The following is a 20,206-nucleotide window of genomic DNA, read 5'->3' as shown; positions in this document are numbered from 1 at the left end:
TGCTGACAATGTTTGCTTACACACCTGGAGGGACATACATCTGTCATTAAAAAAAATATTTCTTTGAAGTTTATGGTGGAGGAGGAAATAAATTTTTTTGAAACAAGAAACTTAAGTCTTGTGCATTATGGAAAGAGAATAAGATAATTCACAAACAACAGGAAAAGAACCTTTATGAGTTTATTGGGGAGGCATCGTATGTTTTTTTGTAAAGAAATACGAAGGGAAGACTTCTACTCTGATTTTAGAAACTTCAACTAAGACTAAAGCAACTCCCAAGGATAACTGATTACCCAAGAACTGGGATGTAAACTGATATTTAAAATAAAACACCGTTGTTTTATTGTAAAATGGCAGATGAGGTATTTACTGTAACTTTTGTTCTTTCTTACTTGGAGTTAGGTTTTCCAGATTTTTTTTCCCCAATTAGTTTTACTTGGTGTCCTTTTACTAGCATTTTACCTCTATGTGGTGCTTGTGGCATCTTCTGGGGTGTTGGCTGAAGGTGGTCTGTGAATTGGATTGCTGAAGGACATAAAAGAAAGTTAATGTGACCCACACTGATGGGTTTCTTTCTGACCCCGAAGTGCCACTGCCATGCCACAGTTTATGCCGCAAAAGTGCACTTGCTGCTTTGCTTGTCACATGCCTTATCTTCCACATGCTCCTAGCAAATTGCATCTTCACACTTTGTGGCATTTTTTTCTGTCTTGAATGACTCGCAGTCACCATCTAAGAGTCTAAATGTGAAATATACATTCCGAATTACAGTTAATTGGCTTGCAAAAGTTAAGTTAGTGGTAGACAATTAAGTTGCTCTCCAATCACCAGAGCAAGGTATTCAAATTGGATACACGAAGCAAGAATTCTGGAAGCATTAATTTGCTACATAACCTTCAGGAATGAAATCTTAGAGCCTTAGTTTCTTTGTGTGCAAATGAGCATAGGTACTTACCCACACTACAAAGGCATTGTCACATACAGATACTTTTAAAAAAAACCCAATACGTTCCCAAGATCCTTTACACCAAACACGATGAAAGCGCAAGAATTCTCTCATGTAATGAAACTATTTTAAAACAAGCAAACGAGATAAATGCCTATACCCTGAATACAATGAAATACGGTGAATGTGAGTAAGAGAGAGAGACAGACATATTAAAAGTGACAATAATTCTCAGGAGTTTAGATCTCATGAGAGATGTTAAGATGTGACACTAGAAATTGATGTCTCTGTTCTGTCACGGAAGAGGCACGGCCCACACAAATCAGTGCAGATACTCCATTTTCATAGCCTGTTAAGATTACAAGTGTAACTTATTTACAGGCATTTATGTGGATAAATAAAGCTATGCAGAGACACACACACCCCTTCACACATGTATATGTTTCAGATCTGAAAATCTAGTCAGCAATATAAGCATTCCCAGAACTCTTTCTGTGAACTCTGCTTAATTTGTGACCTTTTTGAAACGTATTCTGTTGTGCTTGTGAACGTATACATATGTAAATACATATATAAAGAATGGGAAATATGTGTATATATGTATACATATACAAAGAATGGGAAGAATGACATTTTAAAATTGTTAATTCTGGCAAGTGATTACGATCACCATCTCAGCTAACAGAAATTGCATACAAGGATATCCTTCCCACTTCATCTGAAGTGATTTGTGGGAAAGTATTTATCCATTATTCACACAACTTTAGGACTGGAAATTCTTAAAATTCTTGATGTGAACAGAGAAGGTCTGTTCCACGTTGCGAAGTTTTTCTGTAAACTGAGGAGGAGAAAGCCAGTTGGCAAACACATGACTTGCTCTAATTCGTGTTTGTGGAGTTAAGCAAGTGATTTTAAGCAACACAAGATTCAGTTTCTACAGAACCTTACATCACAAAGCAAGCATCAAGATGGAGTTTCTCAAACATGCAAAAAAGGCAAATGATGATATTAAACATGAAAATTCAAAAGCACATTAGAAGGTTTTCATGCAAGTTGGCAAGGAATGGTGTGTGCCAGACACTGCAAGAGTGCATGCAAATTTAAATGTAATGTCAAAAGAGGAAAACCAGTTAAGATTATAGGTCATAATCAAATCATAACATTGTCACGTCTACTGTATTCATACAAAAGCTAATTTCAGAAAATAAATTAACCTCACCTCCAAAATACGCCTAGAATAGACTCCATATAACTTTTGAAATTTTTTGACAAATAAGAATACAAAAAAAAAATCTTACTTACCATAAGTGAATTAGGTCGATAATTGTGAGGATATTCTTCAGAGAAGTACTCTGTACTATGGTCCAGCCTTTGATGCCCTCCATATTCTGCAGCATCAGAATCCAGAAGGATTTTATACTTAAAAAAAAGACTATTAAGGAACTATGCCAAGTTACTGTGAAATGGGAAATAAATCAAAGCAAAAAAACCTAGAACTGCTGCAACACAATTCATGCTAATATATTCAATATAAAGCAAAAATAATAAGAAGAATTTAAGAAAATGTAAGAGTGGAATAATATACAGAACACATAGAAGCTGTATAACATTTTTTCTTGAAAATTTCATCTTAGCATAGTGACTCCTAAAAAAGAAAGTACCTTCCCGTCTCTTCTGGAATCTTCCATGAGTAAGTTTATAGTATTACAGTAGATGTGCACAGCACTTTATGTAATAAACTAGATTAAAAGTGTACCGATAAATAAAAATGAGTGGATTTGAATTACATTTAAGAAGTTACATACTTGTGACCGTCAAAATCAATCGGTGTTTAGCAATATTTTACAGTCTGTCAGAATCTGATCAAGTGTTAATGAGAAAAGCATACAGTTTTACAGAAGAAAACCCCACAACTCCTTTGAGAATTTTTCAGAGAAGAGTTTGAATTGTTGTAGCACAAAGGAACAAAAGAAAGCTTATATTTAATAGAAGACCTTTTAAGAGACCAACATTCCGATTGCAGTTGTTAAAATGAGGTAAGTTATTTAACAAAGCTTAACAATGAGTTGGAATACCTCTACAGATACCTAAAGGATTCAAACAGATTTAGTAAAAAAAGACAAAATAATGTTGAAAGAAAAGAATCACTAAAATCACAAAATAAATAGGGAAATAAAGAGCTAACACATGTTCAAAAGTCGATGTCTTCTTATTTGGGACAACAAATAGAATGTTTTAATTTTATGATTATTTCAGTACATTTGAATTTCTTGTTTGGACATAATTAAAACATCCTTTTCCCTCCTGAAGTTACAACAGAAAGCCTCAGTCTCCACTCCCCACGACCCAAAACATACAGAGAGGGAAATAACAGTGCTGTATAATCCACCATCTGCTTCCTTAATTTTAAGCCATGGAAGATCTTATTTTGCCAGAGCTTGTATTTAATAGATTTGGGGAAGACTGAAGCAACACTCAAGTCAGTAGTTCTCAAATTGCTCTTGTACTTCTGTGTTTGCTCAACCTTTTCAGAATAGACCTGCTCAAAAATCTCAGGATTTTGATATTAACTGTTTTGATTTAAGTCTTATTTAACTCTTTTTACACTGCTCTTTCTATCAGATGAATTTAGGATGTTTCCCAACTGCCAGTCTTACTGATTTAAATCTCTGGCCACAAAAAAGACTGAAGCATGACATAACACAAGAAGTTGCCTAAACTAAGAGTTTACTCTGAGATATTTCAGTTTAGAAGATTGCACAGGTTTTGCTGACAGAAGGCAAAGAAGAAAAATAGAGGCATATTAGGAAAAAGAGAAAAGCTGTCAATTAGCTACCAAATCACTAATGTTAAGAAATCCCTTCCCCACAAGTATGTGCAGCAAAATGAGAGAAAGGCCCAGAACTGCCAAGTTAGTTGTTGATTTCTAGAGGGCAGGTGCCCAAAAGGAGAAACAACAGATCACCACATTTGCTGGCAAAATCTTTGTGTTTGATACTTTTTTTAAAAAAAAAAAAAAGGAAAGTTTTTTTTTTTTAAAAGTTAGGAAAATTATACTTTGCCAGCTTTAGTCATCAATGCCTTATATGTGCATACCTCCCTTACCCTTTATTTTATAAACATTTGTTTGTTTATATTTATACCATTTGTTTGTTGTCATGTACTACATACAAAAATACAAACTAGAAATTCTAGTTACTCTCTCCAGTGCCCTTTTAAACCCAGCATCAGCAATGGCTGTTACTATTCCACTGTATATTTTATTAACATGGCAGGAGAACGTCTCCCTCAAGCATTTCACTCTTTGCTTCTGTGATCTACACTATACATTAAATTTAATAATTTACCAATGTTGCTGAAAGACCTGACATCTCTAATGATTCCTTTAAAACTATTTACAGCAAATGCAATTGTTATGGCTATGCTAATTTTAAAACAATTTATCCCGTTTCCTTAATCCAGGCTATAAAAGTATGTCTAGAAGTGCTCTCTAGCAAAACAGTTAATATTCGCTGCCTCTCCACACCTTGCAACATAGCATATTTGGCATAAATACTGTTAACTAGATCCTGAATAATTGGGTCAAAAAGACTTTTAAGATCTTCACAAATTAGATACTTCTCAGGGAAAAATAACTAGTTTGGTAAACATGCCCATTTGCCTTCCAACTTAAACCTCACAGAAGAGCCGCTTTTCACATTTCAGAGTTTTATGAGCATCTAGGTTTTTGAAGACTACTTTCATGAAAACATTAAACAGTTGTGCATTTTAATTAAGCACATAATAGAAATATTTTCTTTTGCAGCAGGGTCTCTTGTTTCAGCAACAGAGTGCTAGAAATACTCACCCGTACTCTGATTGAAAAAAAGCGTGATTTCTGTTCAGTTTGATGTGCTGACTGAATTTCCTAACCACTACAGCAGAGGAGAGTAGCAAAAGCAATGAACTCTTGCATAGATAGAGCTGGAAATGGAAAGGCTGTCATTATCTACCACACTAATTACTGAATTACTATGCTTTTATGATGTTTTGAAATACATATTTTAAACACAATTTTTTTATTTAATCTTATGCATGTTTAATGACACATAAAACACCACTAAGTAAATGCAAATCATAGAATAGGATAATTTGTATTTTGTTCCTCAACCCTTACTATTGACTAAAGAATCCAAGTGCTATATGTGGGGGTGATGGTCCAACATAATTAAACGCTTTGCAGAAGAGCAGATAAGAATTTCGACTGACCAGTTGCAAAACAATGTAAGGCTTACTGAGTATTTATACAGAAACTACTCTTTTCTGTATGGTCTGGTTTGACTTGCATAAACACCTACCACAAACCAAATACATTCAAATAATACTAAGTACATAGGGCTTTCATATATAATACAGAAGGCCCAATTACACAGATTACCTCCGTGACAATTTACTCATCAGGTTAGAAAGTCTGGACATAAACGACCAAGACTGGGCATGTAGGAAGGGTAACCAAACACATACAGAAAGACTGTAGGTGATCCTGACGGTTTCATCTTCATCTTTTCATAATCTGTTTTAAAACATTAGGATTAGGAGCAATTATAGTTTTGATTTTACCCTACAATGAAATTCTTAAGCATCCCTACTTCTGGTTCTCTGGTGCTTTCCAGGCATGCCCCTAGGGCATGGGTGTGTATGTAAATATTTATTTTCTTTTTATCTCATATGTAAACCAGCTCTCATTTTTTCACTGCACTTCTCTATATATAAAAAAAGAATGCCTAATAAAGATTTCATTTTTATCCCTTGCTACCATTTCTTGGTTCTGGCAACACAGATGGGAGAAAGATAAAAGTACAGAACCAAAAAGGATCAAAAATTGCGCTGATACGCTTAATTTTTGTCTCAGAAAGTGAATTTAGGCTAGGAAGAAGCATATGAACAACAGAAGACACGGGAACACTTTGAAAAGCTTCTGATCCTGTAAGGTGTCTTGGGATCAGCTGGCTGTCCTGAACCAGTTATAGTGGTAATGATAGGAACACTGGCATGATCCCATGCATAACCCAGCTGCAAGTCTTAACCATATGAGAAGACTAAATTTACTCATTCTCACTACATCTACATGGATTAAAAGATTTATTCACAAAAGTAACAGCTAAGGTACCCCTAGATGCTTTGTTTAGGGTGTCCAGAGAAAGCTTTGGGTGTTTTGGGTTTATATAAATGAAACAACTTTCCCATAAAGCCTTTTTCAGTGATTCCTAAGGGAAATCCTTTACAGAAGTAGCTACAGTATATATGCTGTCATAGCTGCACACAGCATACAAAGGACTGGGATCATAGGGATGGGAAAAAACAATGACGCAGTCTGGAAGGAACCTCTGGAAGTCAGCTGCAGGGTCAGACCAGATTGCTCAGGGCTTTATCCAGTAAGCTTCTGAAAACGTCCAAAGACAGAGACTGCCCAACCTCTCTGGGTAACCTGTTGCAACACTTGCTTGACATCGGCACTATGGGCAAGTTTTTCTTAGGAAAGGCATGATCTCTGCTATTAGGCCTGCAGCTAGGAAAGCAGTACCAAGATTGCAATAATCCCCATCCCCAGCGAATACTCCAGTTCATATTTTAGATTGGATTTACCGGCACCATGATCAATGTTTTCCCAACAGCAAAAGGTTAATGTGGTAGAGAATGCTATTCATTGCCTGTTTTCCAAAAGTATGTATAAAAGCTGTTGGAAAGAGTGCCCAGATAGAGAAGTCACCAGGATGACAATGAAGATAACACATAACTTTCACATACAAAGGCATTAGCTGGTTTGAGAAGTCAAAGGCAACAGTAATGAGCCAGGGCCAAAGGAATATATTCAGCCTACAGAAAGTAAGAACAGATAAGCTGTCCTGGAAACAATTTTCATTGCCAAAATACTACCTGTAAAATAAAAGAAGATATTTTGGCAATAAGTGAAGACAAGAAACAAAACAAGAAAAACAGAAGCTGGGTACACCAACAGCTGTAGAAGTGACAATTGTTATTCTCAAGATGCATCAAAAGAAAGGGAAAGGATACCAAAAGACCTGCAATTTCTCAAAGAAATCGATTTTGTAAAAAAAAAAAAAAAACAAGCTATGGGCATAAACATAATTTATGAATTATTAATATGCACACAGAACAAGAAATGTAGCCACAGATCAATAGGGCTAATTAATGAACTTTTCATTCACCTCATATCCTAGAAAGAAGCCTAAAGAAAGTGGAAACTAGATTTTCAAGCTAAGCGCAAAAGAATACAAAGCCAGTAATACAGAAGCTAAAGGGACACAGTATATGCTAGTAAGACACATTAAGGAAAACATGAACTCAGTCATCAAACACACTGTAAACACAGAGAAGATGAAGGAGAGTACAGCTGCAAGGAGGACTGTAAAGAGCCTGAAGTGGTTAGCGCCCCCCCCCCCTTTTTTTTTTTTAATAATTCTTGAATTGCACTGAAGAAACTAGCATAATTAATTTAAAGATGAAGGGTACCTCTGTTCCTCCTCTCCGCACACTCTTAATTCTAGAAAATACTAAAGGGTCAACCTACTATTGAGTAAAAGCATATTAGAGAGTATTTAGATGAATTTTCTAATTAAATTAAACACCTCATCCTGATGAACTTCAGCTCAGGATATTTAAAAGATAGTTGAAGCCATTTAGCACTCAATTCAAAGCACAGAACTGAGCAGGAGGGGGGTACTGTACCTTTTTTCCTTCAACCAAACATGGATGCTTTTCGCTTAAACCAAATATAAATTTAGAGATATGTAAATCCATAGTGGTTGGTAAGCATGTACATAAAATGATGATTTACTTTTGTGCAAAGATAACCAGTCTTGTTAAAAAAAAAGGCAGGGGGAAATACACAATTTAGCTTCATTTTAATGAGACTTCCAACACTGCAGAAAAATTGTTTAACAAAAACCTGCCTGAGATCTTATAGAAGAGAAAGGAATTATTGCCAAAATCTTTAAGTCCCTTTTCCTGTTCTTTCTCCCTCCTTTCAGCCATGTTCCTTTTGAATAGAGCAAAGAAGCTTTCCATATTGAATTTTTACTGTAGACAGGCCTTGGAATCACCCCATGGAAATGACTAGTTAGTATTGAAAAAATAAAAATGGAAACTTATGAATGGTTTCCCTGTTAACATGCAAAATTGTATCTACAATCAGAGAACTCGAGACATCTGACCCAGATGTTGATTATTCAACTATCTCAAAACTGAAGCAAATTAGGCAGAAATAATTTCTTAGCTCAAGCTGCCTGTTTCTCATGAAAAGGCTTCTGAAAGAGCATAATTTATGAAGCAAAATTCCAGCATGAGCATAAAAATGTTTTCCTTTTTCCTTCACTTAATGAAACAGAAATTGGGCAATAGCATATGCCACTCTAATGGTTACACAGAATCACAGTGCTGGAAATCTGTGCTCTTTCCTACACCGATCGAAGATCCATTCCCACATTAGTGTGCTATATTTCTTACTCACACCTATTAACCTTAACGTATCAACTACCTTGATAGAATTTGGCATTTGGCTGATCGTAAATTAAGTCCTTTGTCTCCACGTGCTGGATATCCCCTGAATTCTAACAGGCAAGGACAGCTACATAACTGCACTTCAAAGCAGCCTCTTTGCCTTCAGCAATTGCATGCCAGTGACTCATTCAAGTGACCTTATTTGCTCATTAGAAGCTCTAGGTGCAGGTTGCAAATGTCAGAGAGCCTGAATTAATGTTTGGGTTTTTTTTTTTTTTTTCAAAAAAGTATATTTTTGCAGGATTTGCATGATACCTCAGGTCTCACCTAGTTATTTGCTTATGAAAACTCTGACTTCAAAAGTATTTATTCACCCTAAATTCATGCCAACAAAAAGCATGAGACTCTGGTATTCATTCACTCTAGCATTACAATGCTTTGCTATGTTATGCCATGTAAAAATGGCAATATTTTTAACAAAGTAACCATTTCTTCCCATGACATTTTTTTTTACTGCTTGCACTTTAGCAATATACAACAACACGAAATGTCAAGGTACAAATAGAGGTAAGCCAGTAGTGATTCGTATTGCTCAACAACATTTACAGGCTTCCATGCTTATATACAAAATCAAGGCCTCAGACCTTGAATGTCTCACACTAGGGTACATCATCTCAGGAGAACAAGAAGTAGAATGGAGCAACCCAGCGTCAACGGAAATAAATCAAGAGAGAAGACTGCAGCATAGAAGGGAAGGAAAAACTGACTCCAAGTCATATAGCTTTTGACTGGCTGACTGTTCACAAAAAGACTTTCCAAACCAAGTGGGACGAGAAAGACACTAATGTCCACTGACTACCACTTCTCTTATAAAAGTACAATAAGGTTTGCTACCCCAACAGCCTACAAATAAAGAACACCTGGAAGAATAATGATATTTTCCATGAGATCAGAACAGAGGAACAAACACCTAGAAAAATGTAGGCCAGAGAGACAGGAAGCTCTTTATCTTTTTATGTACTTGTAACATATCTGAGAAACAACAGCTTAGTAATATATATTATTATGATCTACTGATAGACCAAAGCCATCCAACTTAAAGGCAAATTTAATGACAAGTGCTACATGCACTGATTTGACTAATTCAATTAAACAAACTTAAACCTAGATAGTGAAAGGATCATCACATTTCCCACAATTCCCAATATTATTCAGACCAACTTTTCATTAACAAGAATTTTTAACTGCCTCAGAGTATTGAATAAAAATCCACCAATTTCTAAAAAAAAGACCCAACAGAATGACAACAAATTCTTGTTTTTAAGTACTTCTGCTTCATGTCAGAGTTCCAAAGGGATCATAAAGAATTTAAAGTGAAGAAGTTATTCCAAAGAGTTAACGTCATGTATGACCACATGTCGCAGGCGGAGTGAATAACTTCACTCGTAAGAGAGTAGTAGTGAAATGTTTATTAACATAGAACAGTGATTTAACAAAGTTAGTAGTGAATGTGACAGTGTTTTACGAGATTCGATGCCAGGGTACACTCGATTATTTACTGCTTAGAGGCCAGGGTCAGACAAGCTGTCAGGGAGACCCTCCCGTTGAGTCACGAGGTTCAGAAAGGACCCCCTTGCTTTCTAAACTCCTTCTCAGAGAGGAGTCTGGGTGCGGCTGGATCCAGTCCTAGTCCCAGACTTGGTCAACGGTTTATGTCTAAAGGATTATATATGCGCAATCAATCCTTATATCACTTAGCTAAGATTTCTAAGTTTAGCATGCTATTAGTCACTTACCGAGAATCTGTTGCGGCAAGGAATCTCTCAACCTCGAGGAGAAGAACCTTAAGCGAGCGTCCCCACTCAAGGGGAGATCCTGTCGTGCAGCCCGCTGCCGTGCAGGAGAGCTCAAAGGGCTCTTGGGCTGTCTGCTATTTATGGAGTAAGATAATTGACCTATAGTCATATTCGCATGGGAACAAGGTACCTAGGTTCCCACTCCAGACAGTGTTTTGGTTATGTTGCCAGCCATCTCCCACAGTTCAAGTGCAACTCATAACAACTCCCGCTGATGGCCATGGCTTGAGCAGGAGCGGGGAGGGGGGGAAGGGGAAAAGGGGAGAGCACACCACCATACTACATTACCTGCTTATAGGACACATTTTTTAAAAATCTCAGGTTGAAAGGTTCCATTACAAAACTATCCATAAGATTCATGGCTCTAATTGCAGGACAAGGGTTAGAAAGAAAGCTAGTCAACGTTAAAACACCCCAACAACTTCAAAGTAAATAGATACTAAAACTCAGCCTGCTGGATGTTGGCAGGGAAGAAGAACGTATGCTGAAAGCGAGAAGAATCAGAGGGTAATAGTGGTTGTTAACTTTGTGGTAAGTTTCATTTAAAAACTGATACTATAAACAGTTCTGCATTGGTTTTATACTATGAACATTTGACTACTCTAAAAGACTGAGCTTCAATAAGAAAGCTTCATGTTTTTTTTTTGTTGTCATTTATAAGCTGATACAAAGTACTGATCAAGTCAGCTATTCTTGATTAATAGTTTAGAAATCTAAGACAAGAAAGACTGAGCATGTCTAAACAAAATGAACACACACAACTTGTATCTCTTCTGGTTAAGTGGAATATAAAAGTAGACTTCCTATGGACTTGTGTGGTTGATAAAATACTTGATACCCTTAACTTCCAGTTCAAAAAATAAAGCCAAATCAAGCCAAATTCTTCTTGGAGTACCAAAACAAGCCTCAGCCTCCTTCATGCTCTGGAAATCATGCTATCCTTTTCTTTTGCACTGCCTCACTTTTACCAGTCTTAGAAAGATTACAGAAATAGTGTAAGTTAGCCCATTTACTCCTAACAGCTTACGTAGTTACCAACCCCACAAAAAAATAAATAATCCAAATCTGAGTAGCGCTATCTCCCACATGTAAACTTTTGCCTTTTAATCTTGCAACCAGAGGAGATATGAATAGAATACAGAACCTTTAGGGCGAGGCACTGCAAACAGAATCATAAGTATCACACACAGGCTCCGAGTCTGTGAGAAGCGAAGCAATTTCAGTTACTCTCCTTTGCCACATGCTGCAATACCTCAAATTTGCTGTCAGTTACAACTATGCATACAGTTAGTTATCACTACTCAGCTAAGTAGAGGATCCTTAAGGAACTGCTGTAAAACGATTCTGCTTTTGAGCCCTTTCTCAGAGAAGCATTTCAGTGACTATCTGCATCTTCTCAGTTCTAATGCCATAGTATTAGTTATGTCTAGTTTAGTTGAGACGAGGCTTCCTGAAAATAAGCGATTATGATGATGAGCATGTAAGCACATCACGTAGCAGCTATTACTAATATTTCAGCAGTTCTCCAATACACTTGATGGTATTTCCACAACTCCAGAGCTTTCCTTGGGTCAGAAGCAAACTTTTACACAGAGGAATGGGATAATGGAGGGCTTCTGTCTTCATTATCAATGAAAAGATACGGAGAATGCAATTGCTAAGATACAGTACAGCTTAGCTTTCTCCTATAAAGAACACAAATGAAGAGTTTAGGTATGTTCAAGGTGTTTATAGACAACTTATTGTCCAAGGACTTTGTTGTCAAGAGGCACTAAACAGAGGTGAGATTTTTATGGTGTAGGTATCAGGGTCTGTTGTCTTATTTGATACATACAGTCAAAAGCACTTCCTTTAGAAAAGAAGTCCCAATGATTCATCCCATGTGATGGCATTGGATGAGAACACAGTGACTTTTTTTTTTTTTTAATACGGACAATAAATAAGCTTCCTGGATAAAAAGAGATTTAAAATTAACATAAACGAGATACTTTCATTTCAAAGGCCAAAGAGAAAAGTAAAAAAATAAAGACACTTACGAGCCAAATCAGGAAGTTCTGACCTAAGTTAAACTTGTTTTTTCCTTTTCACTCCTTTGTTATTTTCTCCTCTTTATGCAAAACAGTTTAAGAAGCATTATGATTTTCATTTCAACAATCAACAGAAGCCACTACAACTTCCTAAATTTTGTTTCAAGAAAGTCTGATGAAGATACGTTCAATCTACTTTTAAGCTAAACTTAAAAATTTAAGGGAGATAAATTATTTGTTCAAACATGTCCATTTCTAGCAAAGTGTCTTTATGAGACACTTTTTTCAACTGAGAGGAGGTTTTTTTATTCTCTTGGGATGGGAATCACTGCTATGTTCACCTTGAGGGACAAACCATGCAAAACACTGCAGTTTTTGAAACCTGAAGATAGATTCAGGCCAGCTTTGTGAACGAGAACTTGCACAATCTCTTGCAATATATCTACTAAAGTACTCATATTGTTCAGAATTATTTGCATCTTCAGAATTTAAGATACTGTAAGGAAGATAAGGTTCCTACCTTCCCATGTAAAAATCCAAAGTTAAATCAGACATAGCCAGTTGGCAACAGTTCCCTTCCAGACGATTTTCTGGAATTTCCCCTGGTTCATGCATTGAACTGCCACAGGATAAAATGAATAGGGGAAGAATCACAGAATGGCAGGGGTTGGAAGGGACCTCTGGAGATCATCTAGTCCAACTCCCCTGCTAACGCAGGATCACCTAGAGCAGGTTGCACAGGAATGCATCCAGGCAGGTTTTGAATATCTCCAGACAAGGAGACTCCACCACCTCTCCTGGGCCTGCCCCAGTGCTCTGTTATCCTCAAAGCCAAGAACTTTTTCCTCATGTTTAGATGGAACCTCCTGTGTTCCAGTTTGTGCCTATTGCCCCTTGTCCTGTTGCCGGGCACCACTGAAAAGAGTCTGCCTCCACCCTCATGGCACCCGCCCTTTAGATGTTGATAAGCATTAGTGAGATCCCCTCTCAGTCTTCTCTTCTCCAGGCTAAACAGACCCAGGTCTCTCAGCCTTTCCTCATAAGAGACATGCTCCATTCCCTTGATCATCTTTCTAGCCCTCCGCTGAAATCTCTCCAGCAGTTCCCTGTTTTTCTTGAACCTGGGAGCCCAGAACTGGACACAGTACTCCAGGTAGGGCCTCACCAGGGCAGAGTAGAGGGGGAGGATGACCTCCCTCAACCTACTGACCACGCTCTCTTTATTGCACCCCAGGATACCATTGGCCTTCTTGGCCACAAGGGCACATTGCTGGCTCATGGTCAACTTTCTGTCCACCAGCACTCCCAGCTCCCTCTCTGCAGAGCTGCTCTCCAGCAGGTCAACCCTTAACCTGTACCGGTGTATGGGGTTATTCCTTCCTAGGTGCAGGACCCTACCAGCTTACCCTTGTTGGACTTCATTAGGTTCCTCCCCACCCAACTCTCTAGCCTGTCCAGGTCTCACTGAATGGCAACACAGCCTTTGCTTGTTGAAAAGGTGATTTTTGGGAATATTCTGTATTTGAGATTCCCAAGTGAGAACACTAAATTAAGAGAACTACTTCCTCTCAGAGTTGTAAACAATACAATGCCATAAGACGGGACAGACGCTTTTTTAACCATATGAACAAGGCTCTCGGAGGTGAAGGTGCACTGTGTTTCACAGAGAAGAGCAGCAGCAGCACTTAGAGCCATCTGCTCCTGCCAGAGGCAGTGGAGAATGTCTCACACTGAGGACAGAGAACCACAAAATCCACTGTCTGCTTGGGGCAGGAGGGGTTAGTCAGACAAAGCACCTTAACGAAAGCAAATACACTGTTTGTAACTGGCAGTTCCATTAGCAATAAAAACTTTAGCTTAGTGAATGAAAAGCTAATATGGATCTTTATGCTTCAACAATTTAAATTTAAACTATATATGATGTAAATAGAATTATAATGCACACACTTAAAAGATAAGGATGTGTACAGGCACTAATATATGAAACAATATGACATAAACTGCAAATATGAAACACCATCTGTATGCCTTGTTTATATCAAATTTGTTCCGAACACAGTTGAGCTGTTGTTAAGTTTCGGTATGATTTTCAGTGAACCAAAATAAACAAAAGATGTAAAAACTCCCCTCATCATCTACTAAGTGAATAGCAAACATCTTCTAAAAAGTTTCTGCTTACATTTTAAAAAAAATAAATTAAAAATCAATTAGCAATGACTGTGTTTCTGCCCAATATGCAGTAGAAAGATACTTCAATGCCCAGAGTGAACCAGCAACAGATAACTTACTGAAACGCAACAGGGCCTTAATTTGTAAAGTAAATCCAGTGAAAAGAAGATTTTTGCATTTTTTTCCAGAAGAGCTACTATAGAGCAGCCTCAGCTGAAACAGGAGCAACACGCTCAGGATTCTACACAAACAGTAAATGCCTAATTTATAAGGATAAAGGAGATACTAGTCCTGTAAAATAAAGACATGAAATATTTTTTAAAGACTGAAAAATTTAGAGCACTGATAAAACCCAAAAGACTGTTTATATAAAATATTTTGTCAAGAGAGTGGTCATAAAAATATTTCTATAAAGAAAGCCCAAATAGTGTCAGAAGTGCCTGAGCACAGCTTAGTCCCATCTTAGCTATAAGTGCCGACGAGTAGAATTTTTTTAGCAATGCCTGCAGGGCATTTACACACCCAGAAAAACAATGTCTAGTTATTTAATTCATTTAGCACAAAACAGAAAATGAAATTAAGAAGACAGCCGCATATATAATTGCAGTTAAATACAAGCCTGAAGACATGTTATGGAAAAGAGAAGAAAAAAAGTGATACTGAAGTTAAGAGTGAGATTTTTTTGGAAATATTTCTTAAACATTTCTGATAATTGAACCTCTAGCATCCTTGAAAAAGAAAGGCAGAAAGTTAACAACAATACGTGGTTTGGATTTAACTGTATCTGTATAAGTATCAGAGCAAAAAAGTCATGCTAATTCTGTAATGCATTATAGTCCTTAACATTGAAATTACATCTTTTTCCATTTGTAGTACTCGAGGCATTTCATACAAGAGAGATGAAGTGCTGTAGCATCAACTTAAATGGGCAGATAGATACCTGAAGCCTGCCACAGTCAAGTATTGGTACATCTCAACACCACATTAAGATTTTACTGCTCCAATTTACTACTCCGTTCTACCTTTTCCAGGAGTTCCAGCAGCAGCACAGAGGAAGCAGAAGAAAGCACTGAAGAAGGTGTGTTTGACCTGATGTTTCTAACTCAGAATCCTGCTAAGGCCTGAGACCCTGCAGGTCAGATCAGCGGTGCTCAGTGGGTATAAGGTACAACGCTGAACTAAAGCAACTAAAATATAGCAGTAGTTTACTGAAGTTGGTGATAAATAAAAAAAGAGTAGGCCAAAAAGTTTGGAACTGCAGCGGTTCATTACTGACACAGGAAGATTCACTAGACTCTGGTTTGTCTAAGCACTTGACACAAACTGAATTTGGGCAAACTAAATTCCTCCAGCAAGTTAGCATTAATTTTTTTAATCTCCCTTAATGCTAAGAATTTGGACACAAACACAAACCCAGTCAATTACTCAAGAGTAATCATTTACCGCTTCTTGGCTGAGCTACGAGCGCATCCCCGGTCCACCCAATTATAAAACAGAAATTGTACCACATTCCTGATGAAGGTTTAAGCTAATGCATTTTCCTGTGTGACTGCCTGCCCAGCCTCACCTTGCTGTTGTCACTTCTGTAGCTTATTTAACAAGTAGGAGTTACTTTGTTTCATGCCTCAACATAATTCCAGAAAACAAGGCTTCACAAGGAAACTAACATACAATCTTTAAATTGCTATTTCTGCTTTCATGTTCTACAAAATGGTTTCTTATGAAGAAGGCAAATTTGTAAATTATTTTTTTGCTGTACGCTAAGAATTAAAGCAAGATTATACTGATGACAAGTAAGTGGTTTCTTACCTTTTAACTACAGTTTGCATTCATATTAGGAAACAAATAAAATTAGCTTTCAACTTCTAAAGCTTTTCTATATAAGCAAAACAGTAAAGAAAAGGATATTTTCCTGGAGTTTCAATACCCACTCTGTAGTCCACGTAACTTTGATACGGATGGAAGTTGAAAATAAAAACGAGACCTGCTCTCTCAAATGCTATGACCTTATTGGATTCATGCTTTTCACTCACATAGGCCTAGGAAAGAAAAAAATAAAAATCCAATACCATAAAATATTTCATTTCTAACTGAATTAATAAAAAAAAAGAAGAAATCCACTGCTTCTATACCTCATTCCAAGTAAAAGAGTCAAAGATTCAAACAACATAGATAAGGGCATTAACATGCAAATTGTTTACCTATGTAAGGTCATATAAAATTTTTTGATTACTAAACTATGGCTTACTTTTTATAAGGCAATGTAAAATTAAAGAGGTAGAAGCACGATAGGTATAGAGCACTTGAAAAATTCTTGCTCAAAGATTGGTAACATGGTCTTTTCAATCACACTTTCCTTTAGCAAAAAATTCATTCCTTCTATCAAATCAAATCTTCAGTCTATTTGTCATGGGGATCTGCCTCACATCTACCGTTAGTAATTTAGAAAATGAAGCACTCAATATGTGTTTTTTTTAATTTGGTGTTTGTTGTTTTTTTTTTCTAACTCTGTGTAAGAAATAGCTTTGATTTTTGACATTAAACTGCTACACATACCACCTTTGTTCTATTTGCTAAAGCCATTAATAAATAACTAGAGATCCATCTAAAAAAATTCTTTAAAGTGAATTATGACTAGTATGGAATAATTAAGCACTGAGAAATTATAGTATTTGAGTTGCTTTGATAAAAAGTACCGTGCAATATTTGGGTAAGAAAGGCAAATACAAACGTGACAGGTTGAAGACTTGGAGACTATAACTTACACTATACTGAAAGTGTTTTCTCCATAACAGTGTAATTATTTATAAAGAAGTAAATCGTCAGAACAATTTACACGTTCTCAAAGCAATCCTTGGATTGGATTACAGACAATTTTATAGTCTGCTTTATCCAATCTGCAGTTACTAAATAAAAATAGCAAAAATAATAGGAAAAGGGCTTGCTATGAAGCCACAAGGAGACTGTTTCAGATTTCTATTATCTGTAGAAGATATTTCAGTGACATGTTTTGACAACTTGAAATATATGGTGGGGCATTACGCAGCGCATAACAAAGTGCTGTTTAAAATTTCTGCATGCAAATTTGGCATTGTTATTCTGAACACGTAACCAACTGGTGACTAAGAACTTATCATTTAGTATATAAAGCTTACCTGGGGAGATGCAAGCCAGCCAAATCTTTCCTCCAATTTATTCATATCTCTATCAAATGCATTTAGGAATCTATAGCGAAGGAGATGATCCTCAGTAAGATTAAACTGTCTTCTGGCATAGTGGTAGCTCTCATTATTCCCTTTTCTGGGGAAGTCAAGCCATTCCGGATGTCCAAATTCGTTACCTGTATTTAAAAATATTAAGGATCTGTGAAATCACATGCTAAAAATACACGAAAACCACAAAAGTAAAATACCTCAAAGTAGATTTCCTTTCTACAAGTCTTAAATTCCAAAGAATAATTCTCCATTTATAAATCGGCCATTTTATTATTAAATTGTTTCTCAGAACTTTCATGGTGGTTAACAGGTTTGTTTGGCCAGTAAAACTATCAGAGCAAAATATCCACGGACTCCAGGGGAAGTACAAACTGGTGAATGAATTACAACCTCTATGCTATCATGCCACCCATGCATAACAATTTCTCATTCCCATCCCTTATTAAGGGCAACAGAAATTCAGTCAACTGAGATAAAAATTTTAGAGTCACTATGAAACCTAAAGCCATCACTTTAACAGTAGAAATCAATTGTTTTAGAGCACTTAACAGAAATCAGCACTATCATTCACGTGACCAGAGAGATAAAAATCTCCCATTTTGTCAGTCAAACTTCAAACAATCACAGCACCAGTTGGATGCACTTCGACCACTTTTTTTGACTTTTTATCCTGACTAAAAATACTGTTGTCATCATTTCCAGTGGTAGAAAAATAACTATTAAAATAAGACAACTTGAATCTTTGTTCCTTACTTCCTAGAAAAATTCAAAAAAGACATCCTAGTTCAAATAGCAGGCTCAATTATAGACAGTAAAGCACAATGACTAATGAGAATGGATTCAGTATTTGATACTGAAAACAAGTGACTTCAGGGGGGCATCAATACATCAACCTTGCAAGGGGAGTTCCCTCGCCAAACACAACACTCAGTGTCACAAGCAAGAGATACACGGTTCAGGCCGGGATGAAGCACGTTTGTGCGCTGGGTTCCTCTGCGTGCCCACCCATTCAGGTCCCTTTGCGTGTGTGTGAACGCCATTGTATTTCAATCTGGTTTTCTATAGCAGTAATGCTTCACAAGTTTGCCAGTCTCATCACGACTATCTAGCCCACACAACTACTGAATAGACTTCACTTTAAGACAAGGAATAGGTTTATTCAGACTTAGATCACACTCCATTAAAAAAGAAGGGGAAAAGTTGTAATTTAATCAAGAAAAAGCTTAGCTTCTCTTACGTAGAATCTCTGAAGCAAATATCAGCTGTCAAAGCTAAAGATTCACAGCAACACCTCATTTGGGACTCAGTATTTTGAATGGCTTTCATGTATCCAAAGTTTTCCTGGTTTTATGTACTTTCATTATTACAGGTTGAGGCAAATCCAAATGGATTTGATGGTTCTAACTCATGCTATAACCCACCGCCTAGCAGACCCTCACTCATTTTGGACTATTCATTTTACAAAGGATTAAAATGCGTTAGAGTAACTTGAAAGTTAAACACACATTTCAAAGCCTATGATAGTTGATTCATCACAAACATTTCAGAGATTACACATAATACCCAACTCACCATAAAACAGAGAGAACAAGTGATGTACCTGGAAGTATGTATGGGAAGCAATACGATCAAATTTAAGAGGGCTTCCATTAAAAAAAAAAGATCCTAACATTTTGACAAGCAGTTACTCGAGTTTTGTCAATAAAGTGGAGTTTTGTGGGCAGACGAAGGGCAGGGATGCTGAGAGAAGGCAAGCGTTGTTTCCTGGATGGATACCCTGCATGTGCAGCCACCATCTGCTGTCTCACACGGTCGGCACAGCCTGGAAGGCCCGGAGGATACGGTCAGCAGTGACAGCTATGAATTCAGATTTTTCGAAGTGATTTTTGTGTATTTCCATGCTTCAGGGGAACAAAGAAATGAACAGAGGACAAAAGAGAAAGGCTGCATATACATTTAGGAAAATCCTTCACAGTGGTATTCGTTTTGTAAACGAACTGACAAGTTGTAAATTAATTTTCCCATTCAAAAGCTAAACCGCTGAATTTCACATTCAGCTCAAAACCAGAGACAAATATAAAAGAATCAGAATCACAGCAGGACTTTGAAAATGACCTTGGAATAATGCTGGACTGAGCTCTTAAACTGTGCTAACAATACAGTACAGAAAATAGGGGAGGATATTGCTACAAAACAGACACTGTATCTAACCAAATTCAATATTCTCTTATGAGCTGGGCAAGGTATCAGCTTCTTTTATGATCTGCGCGCTATTGAAAAGCTAGACTACATGAGATAGCTCAGTTAAAGACCGCAAAAACCATCATAAAGTCAGAGATGATGTGCATCTTGAAAAGACAGCCAAGGAAATCTTACCTATTTGTTCAAGAAAAACATAAAAATGAGGGAAATAAGCAATAGAAAGTAGCAAATAAATTAGACTGAACTAGCCCATCATTTCAATAGAGCATTTCAGTGCAAGTGGAGCACGTC

General features: G+C 37.0%; 1 protein-coding gene across 5 annotated transcripts in view; it reads right to left on the bottom strand.

Moving 5' to 3' along the window:
• GBE1 (1,4-alpha-glucan branching enzyme 1) overlaps positions 1 to 20,206 on the bottom strand; it is a 163,572-nt gene that overhangs the window by 10,142 nt on the left and 133,224 nt on the right. For 4 of the 5 annotated variants that reach the window (XM_074599272.1, XM_074599313.1, XM_074599292.1 and 1 more), the window contains 4 exons: positions 17,654 to 17,838; positions 16,409 to 16,537; positions 2,249 to 2,368; positions 463 to 525 (listed from right to left, as the gene is read on the bottom strand). In XM_074599272.1, coding sequence (XP_074455373.1) covers positions 463 to 525; positions 2,249 to 2,368; positions 16,409 to 16,537; positions 17,654 to 17,838 — 497 coding nt within the window. The remainder of the gene's footprint in view (positions 1 to 462; positions 526 to 2,248; positions 2,369 to 16,408; positions 16,538 to 17,653; positions 17,839 to 20,206) is intronic. The other variant, XM_074599282.1, reaches the window with a different exon arrangement.

This window comes from Larus michahellis, chromosome 1 (genome assembly GCF_964199755.1).
Source record: "Larus michahellis chromosome 1, bLarMic1.1, whole genome shotgun sequence".
NCBI lineage: Eukaryota > Metazoa > Chordata > Aves > Charadriiformes > Laridae > Larus > Larus michahellis.
This window is presented reverse-complemented; position numbering and strand designations above follow the sequence as displayed.